Genomic DNA, 19750 nt, shown 5'->3' on the forward strand with positions numbered 1-19750 from the left:
CATGGTTTTATGTGGTAGGGTGATTTAAGGCATGTGCATGCTGTTACAGTACAAATTACTATGCTACAATGGCTACTTCTAACCAAATAAAATCTATCTTGCCTCCTTCTTAAGAAAAGATATTTTTTAAAAATGATGGTGACAAGACTAAAATATTTATGTTTAAAGCTACATTGTGCATTTGGTTATATATTTGAATTACTTGAAATAGTACAGAAATTAACATAAAATTACTTATCAGTTTTATATTTTCAGAAAACAACTGGATCCAAGTTCACACATGCATTACTCACATTGAATTTAAATCTGTACTTTAGTTCTGTCTTTTTTCTTTTAAATAAAGCACTTTTGAAGTCCCAAGCTATCTTATGAAATGCAGCTACATCAAGAACCCATTTATACTCAGAATCTTTACTATCCATGTGAAGATATCCCCAACCCCCAATTCCTCAGAATTTGACTGTATTTGAAGATGGAAGTTTTAATGCTGTGACTAAATTAAAGTTAAGACACTAAAGTGGACACTCCTTCAAATCACTGGTGCCCTTAAATGGAAGGATGTGTGGGCATAGAAAAAAGTCCAGGACTCTTCTACATGGAGGAAATACCACTAAGGGCACACTGGGATGGTGGGTGCTTATAACCCAAATAAACAAGGTAAAGTCAGATCTGCAGGCACCATCATAATTTAGAGGGACAAATTTCTTCTAAGTTACAGTCTGTGGTATTTTGTTACACTAGCCCTAGCAAACTAGGCTAGTCTCCAGGTCTAACCCTCAATTACTGATCCTCAACTTATCTCCTCCATACTGAACCTCCAGGTCTAACCCTCCATCACTGAGTCTCTACCTCCTTCTCTCCATCTTAGAGGCCCCAGCTCTGCCCCTCCGTCACAGGGCAGAAAGTCAGCATTTCATCAGCATACGAGGCAGGGCTGAGGAATTTGTTTTCCCAGGTTTTGGAAAACTTTCTTCTGACCAAGGAAGTTATCTACTTCTTGTCTGATAATATGGCAATTCTAAATTTTATCTTTGACCATATACTGAGATATACATTTATCTGACCTATTAATGTGATAAACTTAGCAGGCTAACTTTCTAATGGGAAATCTACCTTGTTCTCCTAGGATAAACTAAGCTTGATTTTGCCTTGGATCAACTAGCTAACACCATGCTTAGCAGTCAGTAAGTCAGTCATCTTTGTCCTGGTTCATTTGACTGTAAGTTTCTCCTCAATGTTCCTTCCTAGATCATATATCCAAGAGACTATATAGAAATGAACCAGGAAGGCTGAAGGGATCATCCTGTTCACACCTGACAGCCACTCATTGGGTGGCCTGGAGAGCATTTGCTTCAGGAAAGATGTTGTTATTCACTGTTTATAAGAGGACTATCAAGGTTTCCCAGTTTTTTAAAAGCTTTGTAGATCAGAAAATTCAAAACACATTAAAGTGTCCATTCACACTGTTCTGCATAACTAATATAATCCTAAAAACAAGAGTCACCAGAGTGGAAGAGAATTGCTCAGCTGGCAGACTGCACCATTCTCATGTGTGTATAAATATTGTTAATTTTCACAGAAAAAAAAAGGTCAAACCTATAGAACAGCAAACACTCTTATATGAAAGAGCATGGCAGGACTGTCTGCTCTACTGCACCCATGTTCAGCAGAGCAATGCCACCAAGGAGGGATATAGAGGAAGAAATCATGGCTGTAACAACTGCTTCAGGCACCATACAAACCAATCCTACCTGACAAAACTTTATTTTTTAAAATTTAAACTCACTTGGTAGAGGGAAGAAGAGAAAATACCCAAAATCATCCCTGAGGGAAATGATAGAGGGGAAAAAGCCCAAAAGTATCACTTTACCATGTAACAAGATAAATTCTACAACTATCACGAAGTTTGCACTCCACAGAGGATAGTCTAATTGTAAGGATGCGACAGCAGACTAGAGAAGCAATCCCAAGCATAACGCTCTGCTCACCTGGACCACAGAGCCAAAGCCAGACACTTAATGAAGCTTGGAAACTATTAGCAGCTTCAACATGCATCATCTACGGGTACGTGTTTAAACAGATTCAACTGCATTGGAGAATTCTATTAGGAAGTTCACAAACATAGACAGCAGTATTTCTAGCTACACAACCAAGTGAACCATAGGCACCGAAAAGAAAGAGAACCGGGGCTGGTGAGATGGCTCAGTGGGTAAGAGCACCAGACTGCTCTTCCAAAGGTCTAGAGTTCAAATCCCAGCAACCACATGGTGGCCCACAACCACCCGTAATGAGATCTGATGCCCTCTTCTGGTGTGTCTGAAGACAGCTACAGTGTACTTACATATAATAAATAAATAAATCTTTAAAAAAAAAAAAAAAAAAAGAAAGAGAACCAAGGAAGGCTGCCTAATGGGAGTATTACTGGGAATAATGTATTTGTCCATCAAAAGAAAAAATATATTATTTTAAGTGAGATATTATGAATATTTTTAGCAAAAGTCACACAGTATATATTAACCATACTTAAAAAAAGAATTGGCTTTCAAATTCTGCCCATACAGCCCTGGATAGTTCACTGACCTACATGTGTATACTTTAATATTTGTGCACTCTTCTACAGATATACTGTACATGACAACATAAAAAAGAAAATCGTAATCATAAAATTTAGACTATATATTACATATTATTATATAGACTCTATATTGTAGAGTTTAAAATAGAAACAGAATTATTTAAAACTGACATTCTCATCCCCATGGAGAGCCAGCCTATCACTGAGGGATCTGGGTTGTCTGGTTTTCCAAGAAATGAAATAAACTGGATCATATCCGTCTGACATACCTAACATAAAGATTTGAGTTTTCAAAAAAACTAATAACTTCATATGCAGAGATTAATGCTGATATGAAAATTCATTTTATAATACAATGCATTTTGTTTTAGTCTGAAAATCCTTATAGCTGTAAGATTTATTTACATATCTAAGCCTTTGTTTATTAATTTCAAAATATAGGTGGATAATTTATAAATTTATTTTCTTCCTATATTCTCTGAAAGAACATAAACTATTTTATCACTACATCCTAATGCAAATTATTATCTAAAGGAAAACTCACTATTATACCTCTCTAGTGACTATCACTGAGTGCCCAGAATCAAACCTTACATTTTGTATATATGTGCATACAACTTGTTATTATAGAGCAAATGTGACCAGCACCTGATTTCCAGGCAGACAGTGAATACTTCATAAAAATTATCATGTTTGCCTTACTATATTTTGGCAATAGAATCTCTAGAAAAGCTGGACCAATTCGTAAGAAACTGGGTAACATTCCCTTGCTAAATTCACCACTACGTGAAGCACGACAGTGTCTAACAGAATTAAGGGAATGGCAACACTCTCCCAGGCCTTAACCATTGAAACTCAGAGAGACTGACTGCCTCAGGAGCAAAGGCTGCAGTGTCTCCCATGTTAAACACTCCTCTATTTAGAACTAGACCACCACAGAAACATACATACATACATACATACATACATACATACATACTTTATGTCTCATAAAGACATACATCCAGCCAACCTATTATCCCAGTGCCTGCTCAGGGCTTGTTAAAGAGTTTCTATGTTCCAGCTGTCAAGACAGAAAAGGAATACACTGACAGAAAGAACTGGCAATTATTAGATTAGATGGTTTTTGTCTACCAATCTCTGTAAATGTTACAGAGAGAGAATATTCTCAGCCGTGAAGTCAGTACACATGAACAAAGAAAGCTGGATTACCTTGATACTAGCATTAATGGATTATTTTTTCATATTGATCTTAATCCCACACTCTTCTTGACTATACTTAACAAAAGTTCACTCACTGATAAGTGGATATTAGCCCAGAAGCCCAGAAGCTCAGAATATCCAAGATACAATTCATAAACCACACGAATCTCAAGAAAGGAAGACCATACTGTGGATGCTTCTCTCCATCTTAGAAGGGGAGAACAAAACACTCATGGAAGGAGTTACAGAGACAAAGTGTGGAGTAGAGACAGAAGAAATGACCATCTAAAGACTGACTCACTCTGGGGAGCCATCCCATTTATAATCACCAAACCCAGACACTGTTGTGGATGCCAACAAATGCTTGCTGACAGAAGCCTGATATAGCTGTCTCCTGAGAGGCTCTGACAGTGCTTCACAAATACAGAGGTCACAGCCATCCATTGGACTGAGCATAGGATCCCCAATGAAGGAGCTAGAGAAACTACCCAAGGAGCTGAAGGGGTTTGCAGCCCCATAGGAGGAACAACAATACTAACTAGCCAGTACCCCCAGAGCTCCCAGGGACTAAACCACCAACCAAAGAGTACACATGGTGGGACTCATGGCTCCTGGGGGGAAGGGATAGAGGGAGGGTGTTTTCTGGAGGGAAAACCAGGAAAGGGGATAACATCTGAAATGTAAATAAAGAAAATATCCAATTAAAAAATAAAAAAGTTAAACATGTATTTCATAAATATTCGCCATTCTTCAGTGACCACATAAATAAGTGACCTTGTAGATGATTAAATAATGACCATTAAGGCCTAAAGTATTTTAACAGCAATAAACAGTGATATACTAATTATCTTTAAGGCTGATTATATAGAAATATTTTTAATTATAATGAGGTTTAGAAATATTCAAAGGTACCTGCAACCAAGTCTTCTGGTCTTTATTAGCTAGATGTCTAGGCACATAATTGTGTGGCACAATTCTATATGACATCAAATCCCTAGCAACACGATTAGCTATCAGCCAGTCAGAATAGCATTAATGTATCTTGCTAGCAGAAAAGTCTGGCTGGCCACTGCACGTTATTTATTCCCTTCTTATGAATATTGGCAGCAAGCCCTTTGTTTAAACTCTCTCTCCTCTCTTCTCCTTCTGTCACCTCTGCTCTCAGATCATTAAGTGTAGTTTGTAGGATTTTGCCCTTCACATAAAAATAACTATAAAAGAATCAATCAGAAGTTAATTTGAATCTACTTCACCTAAAAATAATTTTAAAAGCATAAATTTAGAACTGAAGTGGTATTCCACAAATGATTAGCTGCTAACAAATGATAACCTCTCTTTAACACTACAAATTATTTACTTAAAAATATTTTTCTCTCATAGATAGTAATTACTGTCGGTAATATCTAGTTGCCAATGGCTATACATTAAAACAATTATACTACTATGATGTCTTTATAAAGCAGAATGAACAGCCTTTATGTTCCATTAAAATATTAAATGCAGGCTGCCTCAATAAAAAAAGATAAAAACATCAATGCATGAATCTATCATTCTTTGAGGGGCAAATTTTGTATAACATGTTAGTGTATTTTAAATCTGTACTTAAAAAAATTTTAAATGTTAGTATAAATAGCCTAAAAATTCTTCGGGTACACCAACCATGGTGGCACATCCTATAATCCTTGCACTTGAAGATGTAGACAGGAAGATTGGAAACTTAAGGTCAGCTTGGGCTATATAGCAAGTTTGAGGCCAGCTCGGGTGACATGAGACAGACATGGTTCCGTCCCTTCCCCTTTGGAAAAAAAAAATTCCTCAGGAAAAAATAGAAGCAGTGTTTGCAGGCTGATGCTTGCTATACCAAAAAACACCACAGCCCAAATCATCTTCTGTCAATGGCTGCTCTGTGAATGAATGAGCTACAGACTGTCTCTGAGTCTTAGCCATCATATCAATCTCAGGGACACTCCAAATGTGATGTTTCCCTACATTCCTAGTAATATACAAGTTCAAAATTATCTAGCCTATGGTAGAAATTGTAAAATGCAGGACTGATAAGGATTCACGCCTCATATATAACTTAAAACAGTTTACTCTAAATCTTCCTCCATATTTAATTAAAAATCTGCAGTTTTGTCTCTTACACTTCAGTTAAACAATAAATGACTAAAATTTGCTGATAAAGCCCTTAAAATAAGTATATAAAACAGTTAAACATAGAAGTTGGTCAATGATTAAAGTTCATTTCCTTCAATATCCACTTAATTTATTTAATTAGAATAGTAAATTATCCCACAAGCAATAAGTTTTTAAATCTTCCAATAATTTTTATCTCAATAATTAAAGACATCAGTTTCAAGAGTTTTAAGGAAAACCCAACACTATACTATCATAAAAAACAAACAAATTTATGCTTAACATTTTAAAGGTTTCCAAACTTAAAGTTTACACGTTTTACTAATTTTCCAAAACTGAATATTTTTTAAAAAGGAGCCTGCTACTAAGTTTCTGAAAATTTCTAGACACCTATTTATTATTTTCTTACATTAGTTGGAACCTTCAGATTTTTTAAATTTAAGATTTGTTTATTCATTATCACGTGTATGAGGCTTTTGCCTGCATCCTTGTATCTATGCCACATATGTACCTGGTACCCATGAAGGTCAAAGGAGGGTGTCAGATCCCTCTCAACAGCGGCTGCAGATAATTGGAAGCCCTTAGGTAGGTGCTAGGAATTGAACCTGGATCCTCTGAAGGAGCAGCAAGTACTCTTAAATACTTAGCCATATATATATATATATATAGTCCCTGGAATTTTTAAATTACTATTTTCAATGAGAATAGATCATATAAACTGTTTTAAGCCCACAGGCTTTCCTTAACAGAAGATCTGCAATATAAATAAGTTTAAGAAATAAATCCTATTTGGAATTCACAGTAAAAGATAGATAGATAGATAGATAGATAGATAGATAGATAGATAGATAGATAGACAGATAGACTGCCTTACCCATTACACTTTCTATACTTTCCTTCCCTCAACAAAGGACACTTCTGAGTATTTCCCAAAAACTTGACAAGTAGGCAGGAAAGGTCCTATTTTGAAGGTAAAGATTAAGAGACATGAGATGCAGGAAGTGTAATCCAGTGGTGGGGTGTTTGCCAGCCATGCTTCCCCCAGCACTACAGGGGAAAAAAAATTTAAGTATGAAATTACTGTAAGAAAAAGAAAAACCTGGGGCCAAGTAACTGCAAAGAAACTAGTCTATCTCAGAAAGAAGGCTTCTAAAAACAGAAAAGCAGATTCACAAACGGTTTATCTCCCAGAATTTGAGAATAGCCTGCTTCCTTTCCATTCTTGTTTCCAAGAGGTATTTATAACCGAGCAGCTTCTCACAGACACTGGCAAGTGCCATTCACAGGCAATTCTATTCTTCTAGAGAGTAAACACTTCCATCCTAGAGACTACCACACACTTAGGAGTTGATAACACCTCTTTCCCAACCTAGAAGAAAAGCACTCAGCTCTGGCATCTAGGACAGGAGAACGACGCTCTGCTGCCCTCTCTCTACCTGAAAGGGTGTAAGGGAAAAGCAGGCGACGCCTCTCCCTTCTCTCAGGACAAAAGTACAGGATCAAAGTCAACCACACACCTGCTGCTCCAGCGGGCGATGCACAGTAACCACTAACTCCCAGTGAATCCAGAGACTCTGAGGTCTCTACTGCATATCTCACGTAGTAAGAGGTAGACAGGGCAGGGGTGACACTCTCTGGCCAGCTGCACACACAACTCAAGAGTGGCATACAAGTTTTTAGTGTTTATAGGAAAAATGGAAGAGTACAAAGAAGGACCTAAAAAATAAATATATGGACTAGAACCACCACTAAGGTCAATGTGATAAGGGGGACCTCCCTACTGAAATTGGTGGTAACTCTTTACAATGTCATCTTCAAAAGAACTTCTATAAAAAGAACAGTGGTTTTCTTGACTTACACTGACTTTTGACTTGTCTCTGCTTTGATAATCTCTACCTCACCATCAAGTCTGTCCAGAGCCCAACAGCACTGAAACCTTAGGGACACATAAGTTTTGAAACTGAACACTCCACAGAACTTGACTTACATAAATGAGAGCATCAACAGCGATTAGAACCACCTGAGAAGAAACTGTTACAAAAGCATTATTGCCACCAACACCTGTAAGAGATGTCTGAGACTGAGCTTCCTGAGGACACTGTGAAAAGCCAGTTAAAGCCAGTCCATGACCAGCTACTGCAAGGCAGTCAACAGCAGCCAACCTAGCAACCCCGTGAGAACTTAAAGGCTGAGATCCCAGAGCACAGTGATGCCTTAGGGGGAGCTCTCTGTACATTCCACACTGCTTGTCATCATGACAGGGAGGACACCAGAGGACACCATCCATAAGAGACACCTCAGCTCTTAGCTGAAACCCTGGAAGGATACAACTGAGGAGTAAGAACAAACTGAAACTAGTCTTTCATAAAATGTAGCAGCCAAACATCCTGTAAAACACAAGTGCAGTAAGTATGAGCTTCTAAAACGAATCATTATACTAAGCCCATTCAGTATGAGAAAAACATGTCATCTAACCCAACTGGGTCAAGAAGAGGGTTCTTTTATCCTATATAGAAACAAATAAGAGAGTAAATCAAACATATCAACTTCATCTGCCACAACTGGCCATACAATTTACCCAGTATTCAATAAAAAATCAGGCATATCAGGGTGCAGATTAATATCTGGTATGGGCATCAAAATAGCTTTCATTAAAATGTTCAAGAAGGGACTAGAGAGAGATGGCTCAGTAGCTAGGAATGTTGGCTGCTCTTGCAGAGAACCTAGGCTTGATTCCCAATACCTCCAGAGTGGCATACAACCATCCCTACTCCATTTCCAGGGATCCTTCACCTTCTTTCCTCCATGGGCACCAGACATGCATGGTCAGTCCAAACATTCATGCACATAAAGTAAAATACATAAATCTTTAAAATATTAAGAAATGGTATTTTAAAATGTTCAAGAAAATGGCAAAGTGCGGAATTTCCCTAGGAAAGTAATCAATGAGAAACAGTATCAATGTGAATTCTGAAAATACAAGGTACCACGTAATAGACTTAAAACTCAAGAGAGTAGAATAGAAAAGCTATCCTTAAGTCAGAAGAGAGATCAGTCGAAAGTAGATTAAACTGTGGGGTGTGCAAAAAGAAAAAAAACCCAAAGACAGGAAGTGCAGAAATCTCACACATACATAATTATATGCTAAAATATGCAAAAGAGTCACACAGCATATTTAAAGTGGAACCGAAATTTTATAACTGAAGAATTTCATCACACAGGTTGAAGAAGTTACACTAAATTTTCAACAGAAAAATGCAAAGAGAACAATACTGGAGCATATTACAGAATTATAGAAAAACAACAGAGTGAGAATTTTAAAAATCATAAAAGTGATCATTAAAAAACACATTATGTTCATGAAATAGACCAACAACTAACTTTACAGTGAAACTATAGAAACCAAAAGACAATGGAAAATATTTTTTAACTGAAAGCAAATGTTCATCTATAATCCTGCGCTAATCAATAAATTCTTCAAAATTGAAGACATGACGATACTTTCAGGTTTATAACTGGGATCATTTCTTCCAGGAAAGTTGAAATGAAGTAGTTCATACCGCCATTCACTACATCAGACTCATGACAATCGTCCTCACTGGCAAATGACATGATCTTGGAAAATACATGTTTAAGTTTTCATTTCATCACTTCTAAGATGAAGGTGAGCACAGGAAAAGAACAGGGCAAACTCTGAAGTAGCCCACTTACTACCAAGACACCGGAAAGCATGGGCTAAAACAGCAATGCCTGCTCAACACTGCTAGGCACAAACAGCAGGGATATACCTATACCAAAGAATCACTTACGCCAAGATATCTTTAATATAGTCAAGATTATCTCAGCACTTGATTGACATTTATTAATACTAAGGTATTATTACTATTTTTAAAAGCCTGCATTACTCTTGTCTGAGTTTCCAAAACATAGCTTTGCATATTTTTTCCTCAGGATTATTATATAAAACAGTCAATATATATGTAAAAAAACAGAGTACATGCATGAAAATACATTCTAATACCACTTATAATCAGTTTCTCTACTTTAAAATGTAATTCTTCCTCTAATTGGCATTAATTTACCTAGAGTTCCTATCTTTCATATTATGTGTGTATGCATGTTAATGTATATGCAGGTGCCCGTGCATGTTGGGTGATACAGAGGACAACCTCAGGTATCATTGGGAAAGCCATACACCTACTTTGAGGCAGGGTCCCTCACTGGCTGAAGCCTACCAGTTAGGCTAGAGCCCTAGTCATAAATCCAGGGCTCCTCATGTCCAACTCCCAGGCACCAGATTACAAGCAAGGGCCACCACCTGTGAGGAATTTGCTCACTAAGCCATCTCCCCATCTCTCTAACGTTAAAGCAAAATATTCTCATCATTTCAAATTTCTAAATCTTTCACGTAAGTATTATTGTGTCATTCTTATTTGTTATGGGAATTTCTTTTGACTGTCACCAAACCCTCTGTGATATTGTTCAATGGCTTATACTTTTTCATAAAAATAGACTAAAGAAAATATTCTCTGCTTCTGAGAGTTTTCATGAAACCAAATGTAACATAAGCTATTTGCCAGTTATTTCTGATTAATATCTTTTTATTTCTCAGTTGTTTTAGCTTTTTGAGATGAGGACTTATGGAACCCAGGCTAGCCTCAAACTTGCTATGTAGCTGAGGCTGACCCTGACCTGCTGATGCTCCTGCAATCAGCCAGCCTCCAAAGTTCTAGGACTACAGACAAAACCTCCATGCCTGGCTGAATATATTAACTTATTTAGTTTCATTATTCATACCTTTCAGAAAATGAAATAACAAAGCAGAGGGCTTAAACAACCTACATGTAATAAAAGAAAGTAAGAATTTGAATCTAGAGTGTCTGCTTTCAAAATGACCTCTCGACTACCATGGTAAACTTACTATTGACAGGCAGGTACTTAGTATTTTTGAGTTTTGCTAGCCATGCACCATGTCACCACCACTCAACTTTGTTGGAGCACAAAAGTAGTCACAGTCTATATGTGTATGGAAAAATGAGAATAGCTTTTTGTCCCTCAGTAAAACTGATTAACAAAATCTAAATATGGAGGTCTATTAGTCCCCTGGGGCAGAAGCTGCTGACCCCGCCCTGCTCAGAAAGGGGGTCTCTTTTCATGATCTTTTTCTCTCCACTGACACCTCTCAAATCTTCTCTCTCACACTTTGAAAAACTATGACCTTAACCCTACAGAACAATTTTAAAACACTTCTTTTGAGGTTCAATTTTCACACAGTTTTCTTGGATGATTCACATGTTCTAATTAACACCAATTATGCCACAATTAACCTGAAGCAAGATGAAACCTTTCTAAAGCTCTAATAGAAACAGGCACTGTATTTTCAGTATGAAAATGACAAATACATTTGAAACCTGTTCTGACAGCTGAGACAGGAAGGCTACAAATTCAAGGCTTGTCTTAGCAATAGAGTAAGAAAGAGGAGGCTTAAGATCAACCTGGCCATGTGAGACCCTGTCTGAAAACTAAAGAGTGGGTGGGGAAGACAGTTCAGAGCAAGGCTAGCTCATTTCAAGGCTCTAATTTCATTCAGTTATTGGATACAATTTTAATGACATATACCATATTTAATAATCACAATCTAATCACTTTCAAGACACAGCTCCACTGAGGTTTATAACCACACGGAACAGCCAGGTCTCACAACAATCATGCACACCAAAGCAACTACACAAAGAACTAAGATTCCCAGCACTTGCACTTCACAGCTTAACCACACACCTATCACCAGGGCACTTTATATGCAAAGGCATAAGCAGTGTAATTGTAAAGAAAAACTACCCACCTCCATCAGTTCTCTCTCTCTCTCTCTCTCTCTCTCTCTCTCTCTCACACACACACACACACACACACACACACACACACACACACAGAGGATAGTCTTTAAAAATATAACCAAGGCCCAAATCAAATGGAAAAGGAACATAAATTGTGTTTAATCAGCTCTGTAACTAAAGTTGGTTGGGTAACCAGCCTCCCTTTCTACGTACAGTACCTCGCTCAATCCTCCACTTTCTCCTGTGAATATTAGAGACTCTACAGTGAGACATAGTACATAGTACAGCACTGACAGTCAGGAACCAAAGGCTCTGGAGCTGCTAGCATCATCAACACCATTTATACAAATCTGAGCACTGCTCAAATGATCTATATCTAAAAATTACAGGTTCCCAACCTGTGAGTCATGACCCCATGGGGGGCAAACAATCTTTCTATGAGGGCCACCAAAGACCATCATAAAACACAGATATTTACATTATGATTCATAAGAGTAGCAAAATTACAGTCATGAAGTTGCAACAAAAATCAATGTATACTTGGGGGTCACCACAACATGAGAAAATGTATTAAGGATTGTCATTAGAAAGTTGAGAACCACTGCTCTAGAACATTCTACAAACTCATCTTCCTGCTAGGGAGAGCTGGAGGCAGAAGGCCAGATATGGTGGCACAGGCCTATAATCTCAGCACTCAGGAGAAATGAGCAGGAAGGCAGAGAGTTCACGGCTACCTTAGGCCAAGATCTAGGCTTAAAATACAGAGACCAAGAGTCTTCTTCTCAAATGCTGACTGTTCTCTGAGAACCTTAAAAAAATACCACTAATTCCCGCACTCCAGGGCAGACCTAGCAGAGCCACCAACACGACACAGGCTCCATGCTTTATGTCCTCTTTTGTGGTTATGGCTTGGTGATTTTTGACTTTGGTTTTCGTTGGCTTGGTGTTTTGCTTGTGTTTTTGGAGAGAGAGAGAGAGAGAGAGAGAGAAAAGAGACAGAGAGACAGGAGAGGAGAGGAAGATGAATTTTGGTGGGAAGAATCTGGGAGAAGTGGAAGGAGAAGGAAGAATATGCAAAATAAATTCTATAAAATTTTTTTTAAAATAATAAAATAAATAAACCTGTCTGATTTTATTTTAAAAAGAAAGCCCACGATTTTTATACTTTTCCTTTGTTCTCATTATTTTATGTTATTTTTAAACCAAGACTCATATACTGAAAGAGCTCATATTTTGTCTTCTGAAGAAATCTACTCAACACAAATAGTCATAAAGAGACTTGTCTAAAAAGAGCAACAGAGCGCTCTCTCGAGCGAGCCCAGTGTCCCGTAAAGCTCACTGGTCTGAGGCTCTCTGCTCTCTCTGCCGCACTCAGGAACCACCACGTTCACACATACGGCACAGCTGCTCTAACATTAGTGGATATAAACATGTCTTACCAAGTTACGCTTTTTTAGTGGAAGAAAATAATAATAGTGGCAGAAAGAAAACATCAGTGCGTAGCAAGTAAGCAGCTCAGTGTAGAAACACAACTGTAGAAAGAGCCAATGGTTGTCTTCACCCACACAATTGTTTATCCTAAAGGGAAAATGAAAAACAAACAGTGAAGGTTTAGTAAGATGCTCACGTCAGGATCATGAAGGTAAGTCTCACCTAAACCTCAACTCCAACTACTTAAAGATACACATTTTAACATGCCTTCTCCTTTACCAAGGAGGCCAGCTAGAGACTACATTACCCCAGCTCACAGTAGCCCAGTGCCCTGTGCCAACTGACACAAGAAGATGCATAGTGGATTAGGTCACTGGCCCGAGGATACTCAGAAGAGACAGAGGCTGGACCCTGCCCTTCCTTGCAGCACTTGAGCAGAGGAGAACAATTTAAACACTTCAGAGAAAAGCAGCTCAGACTTGCTACATGGACAGAACTGCGAGGCTCACCATTTTATTTTTATATGTTTACTTTATGAAATATCTATCCTTGGCTGCTGAAACTAAAAATGTATTCAAAACCACTTACGTGTACTATCTGTCAAAACAACAGTGAAGTCCAACTATAATAATGATAATATATAATCATAAATTATCAAGGTTCATTTAAAATGAGTATCCTATTTTACAAAATGGGTATATTTTTAAGGTACTATTAAAATCTAATTTAAATTTCAACATAAAATTATTTTTCTCAAAATTATATAAATGTTTTCCTTCAAACTAGGACTACACTATCACCAAAGGAGAGAATGCATATATACATATACATAGCAAGTTCAATCTGTAGCTTAAATTGTTAAAGATATATTGTTTTACATTATTTTTAAAAAAAAATCAAAACTAGAACTGAGCTGGAATGCTTGTGGAGGTTTATCTGAGATTACAGAGCACACACTTGGTAAACAGGTCCACTCTTAGCCCTGTGACCTCTAAGAGAAGTGGCTCCCCTAAGCTCAAACTCTGCTCGGTTGTTGCTAAGCATCCTTCCTCCCCTCCTCTGGTCCAGAACAACACAGCACATGTCCTTGCTCAGAAACAGCATCTAACCCTGAAAGGTGAAGAGCCCTTGCTTAGTATGCGGGTGCCTGAATTTAAACTATTTAAAAAGAACAGTCAGAGACAAAAACAAAGGCCAGACATAGTGATCATCAGATCAGAGCTGAAGCTGAGATGGTTAAAATGTAGCAGTTTGTTAAAGTGTAAGAATCCTCGGCTTCAAATTAATACCATGTACTGTCCTCACCTGGATCTGAGCGGCACTCTGCTAGAAAATTCAATCACAGAAATCCCCAAATCTAGACCAGGCCACCTTCCTTGCTAACCTCCCACCACTACCCTCAAACAGACACTGAAGCCTAGGAACAGCAATATCTCAGGAGTAACTGAAAGTTAAAAGAGAGCTTCATTTCCTCACCAAAGACCTAGTCTTTACCTCTTAAACAGACACATTGCCCAGATGATTTTTTTTTTAATTATAGCACTCTTTTGTAAGGAAGCAGCAGTGCCCTGCTATTCCATAAATGCTTATTATCTTTTTAGTTGATTAGGAAAAATAATACAAAAAAAAAGTCCTATGGATTTTTAGTGTGAGAATTAACAACCTGAAGATTTCACATAGTTTTTTTTTATATGCTATTATTGTGACTGGAAATACCACTGAGGTTTAAAAATAAGGTACACTTTTTAAACACTAGCATAGTATATAGTATCCTGCAGTATATTTAGACAATTAGAAAACCTAAAGTGCTTTTATTTAAAAATGCTAGCCTGTTTTTCTAGCCTCTGGAAATCTATGTAAATAAACAGTTTATATTAGCAATGCTATCAAAATGAGTTATACATAAGGCAAGTGAAATTGACTAGCATCATTAAACAAAGGAAAACTGTCTTCCTTGGCCAACTGCAGGTAAATGGATGTAGGTTAAAGGAGGCTATTATACAGTTAACTTCCTATATTCATGCATGTATAAATAGATATATATGAATATATATTTATAAAGTTCTATTATACCAATTTAAATATTTAAACAAGATTCAATGTTAAATAAGCAAAATTAAATATAATACCTTGCTCAAAGTTTTTTGTGACAGCTTTGAAATGAAATACAATAGATTCTCAGAGCATTTTTTAAATCTACTTTTTAACAGTATGACTTTAAATATTACAACAGAGCCCCCTATTGACCAAAAATATTGGCAGTTCTACAGAAAGTTAATTAGCACTTACATATATCCAACATGTACAAAATGTTACTATCCAACAGAAAACACTCTAAAAGGTATAATGAGTAGAAGAGAGTTATCAGTGAATCTGAAAAGTGTTGTTCTTCTCCTGAGTAAGAAAAGAGGAATCTAAGCAGTGGGCATTGTGGCTTTTCTCCCCGACAAGAAAAACAGCTGTGAGGTAAGTGCTTCCACACATCTGACCTTGTGCCATATACTCTGCCTCCAAGCCTCATTGATATAAGCACCTTAGTCCTTCTGTGTTTGGGTATGTAGTAATTCTGCTGCTTTTTCTGCTCAAAGTTTTTGCTCAAATGTTTTCTTGGTAGCAGGGATAAGTAAGGGATAGTTTACTCTGGGATTTGCAAGAATCATTTTTATTATAAAATGTTTAATGGAGTGACTTTAATGTAAGTTTTTCTTAAAGCTGACAGGTTCTCACTGTCTTTTCCTTAGCTAATCCTCCTGCCGCAGCTCTTGAGTGTGGTGACAAGTATCTCCTTACCAAGGACAGTGGTGGTCCATCCTCCTGACGCAGTGGCCACAGCGGCTGCAGTGGTGGGAGCGCTTCGGCCTCATCAGGTTGCACTTGTTGCAGAGCTCCCACAGCTCCCGCTCTGCAGAGACAGAGAGAGAGCACAGGCTTATGAGGAGGCACACAAGGGAGCCAGGGATGCTCAGACTTACCAGCTGCTGCGAAACTCCACAGGGTGACATTTCTCTTTTTGCTGAGTCTCCAACATAATCAAGCACCTTTGCCATAAATGCTGCTGCATGTTCTACGTGTTTTATAAATTTCTCTCTTAACACTACAAAAATAATATACCATTGTTTCAAAGTAAATGACAGGAAGCACAGTTCTGAAAAAAAAATCATGAGAATGTGGTATCTTTAAAACTCTAAGCCTAGCCAAAATATTCGAAGAATTTTATATAAATCAATTAATTAATTTATACAAGTTATATTATCTAAAAGAACTAAAGAAGAAAGAATACTGAGTCTTAGTTTTAGTAAATAAATAATCTAAAACCAATTTTCCTAGAGCATTTTATTTTTAATAGTAATGAATTAATTTGGGCATATGTTTTAGAGAAAAGCTAGAGGTCAGACTGGGTTTAGAAAGCATCCATCTAATAAAGACGCAAAGGATGGAAAAATCATTAGTATTTAATGGAAATAAACAGCTGAGTGAATTTTGGTTTTATGAGACAGGGTCTGGATACTATGTTGCCCAGGTTGGCTTTGAATTGCCACTACTCCTGCCACAGCCAACCCCTTGCTAGAATCAGCTCCAGCCTATTACCCAGTTAGCAACTGCCTCTGGGCTATAGGAAAACAGAATACAATTAAGGGTTCGCAGAAGAGAAAAGGTACCTGTTTTCATCATGAATTGTTCATAAAAACTATTAATTCATCTTCCAAGATAAAGGAACTGCTTCCTTATATGAGATGCATACTCTTTGCAGTTTCTAAAATGAAATTTTACCATTCTAAAAGTCTTAAAATGTCAGCCCTTATGCTTCCACTACTGTCATAGTCTCACAGTAGGTGGACAGATATAGCAGCTGCACTAGGAGTATTACCATGTACAGTATAGTCCTTGCACACAGTGGTGGTACTAAAGGACTGCACAAATACGAAAGTCAGATTTTTCAAAAACATTCTAAATCTTTTTAAAAGAAGATGTCAATAATGTTGTTTTCTGAAAAAAAAATCCCCTTTTTAAAGTCTACCACTTTAGTCACTTGAGTCTAATGGCTATAGACCAGCATACTCCAATCTTACACAGGAAAATGTGAGGAAAATGTTCTGCTGGAGATATTTCGAAGGAAACTGGTAAATAAAAATAAAATCTGTATCAAATTAACTGTCGTTTAAAACATCATCTCTTACAGTTCCTTTTATAATGGAAACATATCATGAGAGAAACAATATTGGAATTCAGTTTAAACACCTCAAGCCAGCCTTACTACTACAAGCAAGATGGAAACTGTATAATAGCACCAGCACAGCATCATTTTGGTGAATTAGCATGTAGCAGCCCAGAGATAATAAATGCTTTCTTCCATGCCTAACATCCTGTATCTTAAGGAAAGAGAACGCCCAGAACACCCGGTTACAGAGAAGGAGCCTCTAACTCTGTGGTGCAAACAGGGCTTTTACCTGGTCACACTTGTAACCTTTCACCAGAGAAGTTTCACATGATCCCAGCTAGCCAGGTAAGTAAGTCTACAAATCAAACATTATTGATGAACCATAAATTGTTTTAAAACAATTATTTAGTTTACACATGATTTTGACATTTAAAGAACTTCATACCATAATACTTGTGTTTATTTGTTTTTACATAAAGAAATCTTTGATGAATATTTGATAATGCAAAAGAAAAAGCTTTTAAATATTTTGCAGAGTTGATTAATGTCTTGATCTTAAATTTTCAGGGCTGAAAACAGAGACTCATAAATACAGAGGACAAAATAGCAGCAAAGCATCTCCAGCCATTTCAGAAATTATTGAAAATTCTGCCATAATGCTGAGGTAAACAACATCTAACAAGTTTTAAAATAAAACCCTAGTCAGAAATTCAAGCCAAAAAAAATTATTTTTCTTGAGACACATCTTGATATACAACTCTGGCTTGCCCAAAACTCACTCTGCAGACCAGGCTGGTCTGAAACTCACTCTACAGACCAGGCTGGCCTTGAATTTGTGGCTGGTGCCTCTGCTTCTGCTTCCTGCATGCTAGGATTACAGACAGGTACCATCTCACCCAGCTCTTCAAACAGCAGTGCTTACAATCCAACATTCCAGTAAGAGAAATATGGTAGAAGAATATTAAGTCCTTGTTTTCTTTATTGTTTCCTCATAGAAGACTTTAAGAGGAAAACTTTGTATGTACAATTTTTAAAAAACCTAAAATTCATACATATAATAGCATGTCATGATTATGAGTTATGAGCCTGAGTGTTTCAGGTAGCATTTATAACACATGCGCTTGCGCGCGCACACGGACTCACACACACACACAGGCGCGCGCACACACACATATACACACACATACATGGAAGCACTGCATTTAGAACTCAGCGAGGTCACCCACAGCTCAGTAGAGGCAATTGCTACAGAGGTGCAGATTCATCATTCATTTGATTTAGAATTAAATTTTGCATTTCAGAAATCTTTTACTGTAGCTTAAGTTTTCATGACCCCCACATTCAGTTGCAGGACCCACAGTTTAAGACGCTGGGGTCCAAGTGAGTAGTTTAGCAAACTCCAGCATGCAGGGCAGTCAAGCTCTGTAATCCAAGAACTGTGACGCAGTATTACAAAGCAAAACTTTCTAAGTGTTAAAAAGAATCCTCTTGTTCTGTCAGTAGTGGGGAGAGTGTCCTAACGCAGACTGGAGAGATGGCCACAGAGTGAACGAGATACTCTCTTCTTTGTTTTGGTGGTAGCACAATCCTTAATTCCAGCACTAGGACACAGAGACAGCAGGGTCTCTGAGTTCAAGGCCAGCCTGGTTTATAGAGTTTCAGGATAACCAGAGCTATACACACATAATAATGATAATAATAATAATAATAATGATAATAGTGAAGGGGAGGAGGAGGGAAGGAAGGAAAGAAGGAAGGAAGGAGCAAACGAACAAACGCATGAACCAGGCTTCTGGAAGAGTTTGAAAGAACAACGTAGCGGAGCCTGTAACCCTGTAAGCAGAGCCTTATGGACAATTCTGGAGAGGGCTCGGGAGAAAATGACATCCGGGAGGTAAGGACTGATGGAGGTAAGGAAGCCTTCCCACATCCTATCATCTGGACCATGAGGTACTTTCAATGTGCACTAAATAAATCTTTTCTTTATAACATTTGTCTGCCTTGGGTATTTGTCATTATAATGACAAAAACTTAGTAATATGTTTGTTTTTCTCTTCTAAATTTTTAACATCTAGCAACTTGTGTGACAATTGCACAACAGCTGAATCATGGCTACTCCCTTTAGACCGTCTTTTATTGACAGGCAGTATCAAGAACCTATAGGTATTTCAGTGTTTGACCACAGAAACAGGTCTGGAATTAGAAAAGGCCATTTCTTTGTTGTGCAGCTACTGCACTCTAGTGCTGGAGCAACAGCACATGGATGGGACAGACACAGCTTTCAGCTACTGCACTCCAGTGCTGGAGCAACAGCACATGGATGGGACAGACACAGCTTTCAGCTACTGCACTCCAGTGCTGGAGCAGCAGCACTTGGATGGGACAGACACAGCTTTCAGCTACTGCACTCCA

The 19750-nt window shown here is 37.7% G+C and overlaps 1 protein-coding gene across 4 annotated transcripts in view; it reads right to left on the bottom strand.

Annotated features, from left to right (window-relative positions):
- Positions 1-19750, bottom strand: part of Zdhhc21 (zinc finger DHHC-type containing 21) — a 60980-nt gene that overhangs the window by 23677 nt on the left and 17553 nt on the right. For all 4 annotated transcript variants that reach the window (XM_029476195.1, XM_029476193.1, XM_021160134.2 and 1 more), the window contains 2 exons: positions 15970-16081; positions 13188-13326 (listed from right to left, as the gene is read on the bottom strand). In XM_029476195.1, coding sequence (XP_029332055.1) covers positions 13188-13326; positions 15970-16081 — 251 coding nt within the window. The remainder of the gene's footprint in view (positions 1-13187; positions 13327-15969; positions 16082-19750) is intronic.

Source organism: Mus caroli, chromosome 4, assembly GCF_900094665.2.
Source record: "Mus caroli chromosome 4, CAROLI_EIJ_v1.1, whole genome shotgun sequence".
NCBI classification, from domain to species: domain Eukaryota; kingdom Metazoa; phylum Chordata; class Mammalia; order Rodentia; family Muridae; genus Mus; species Mus caroli.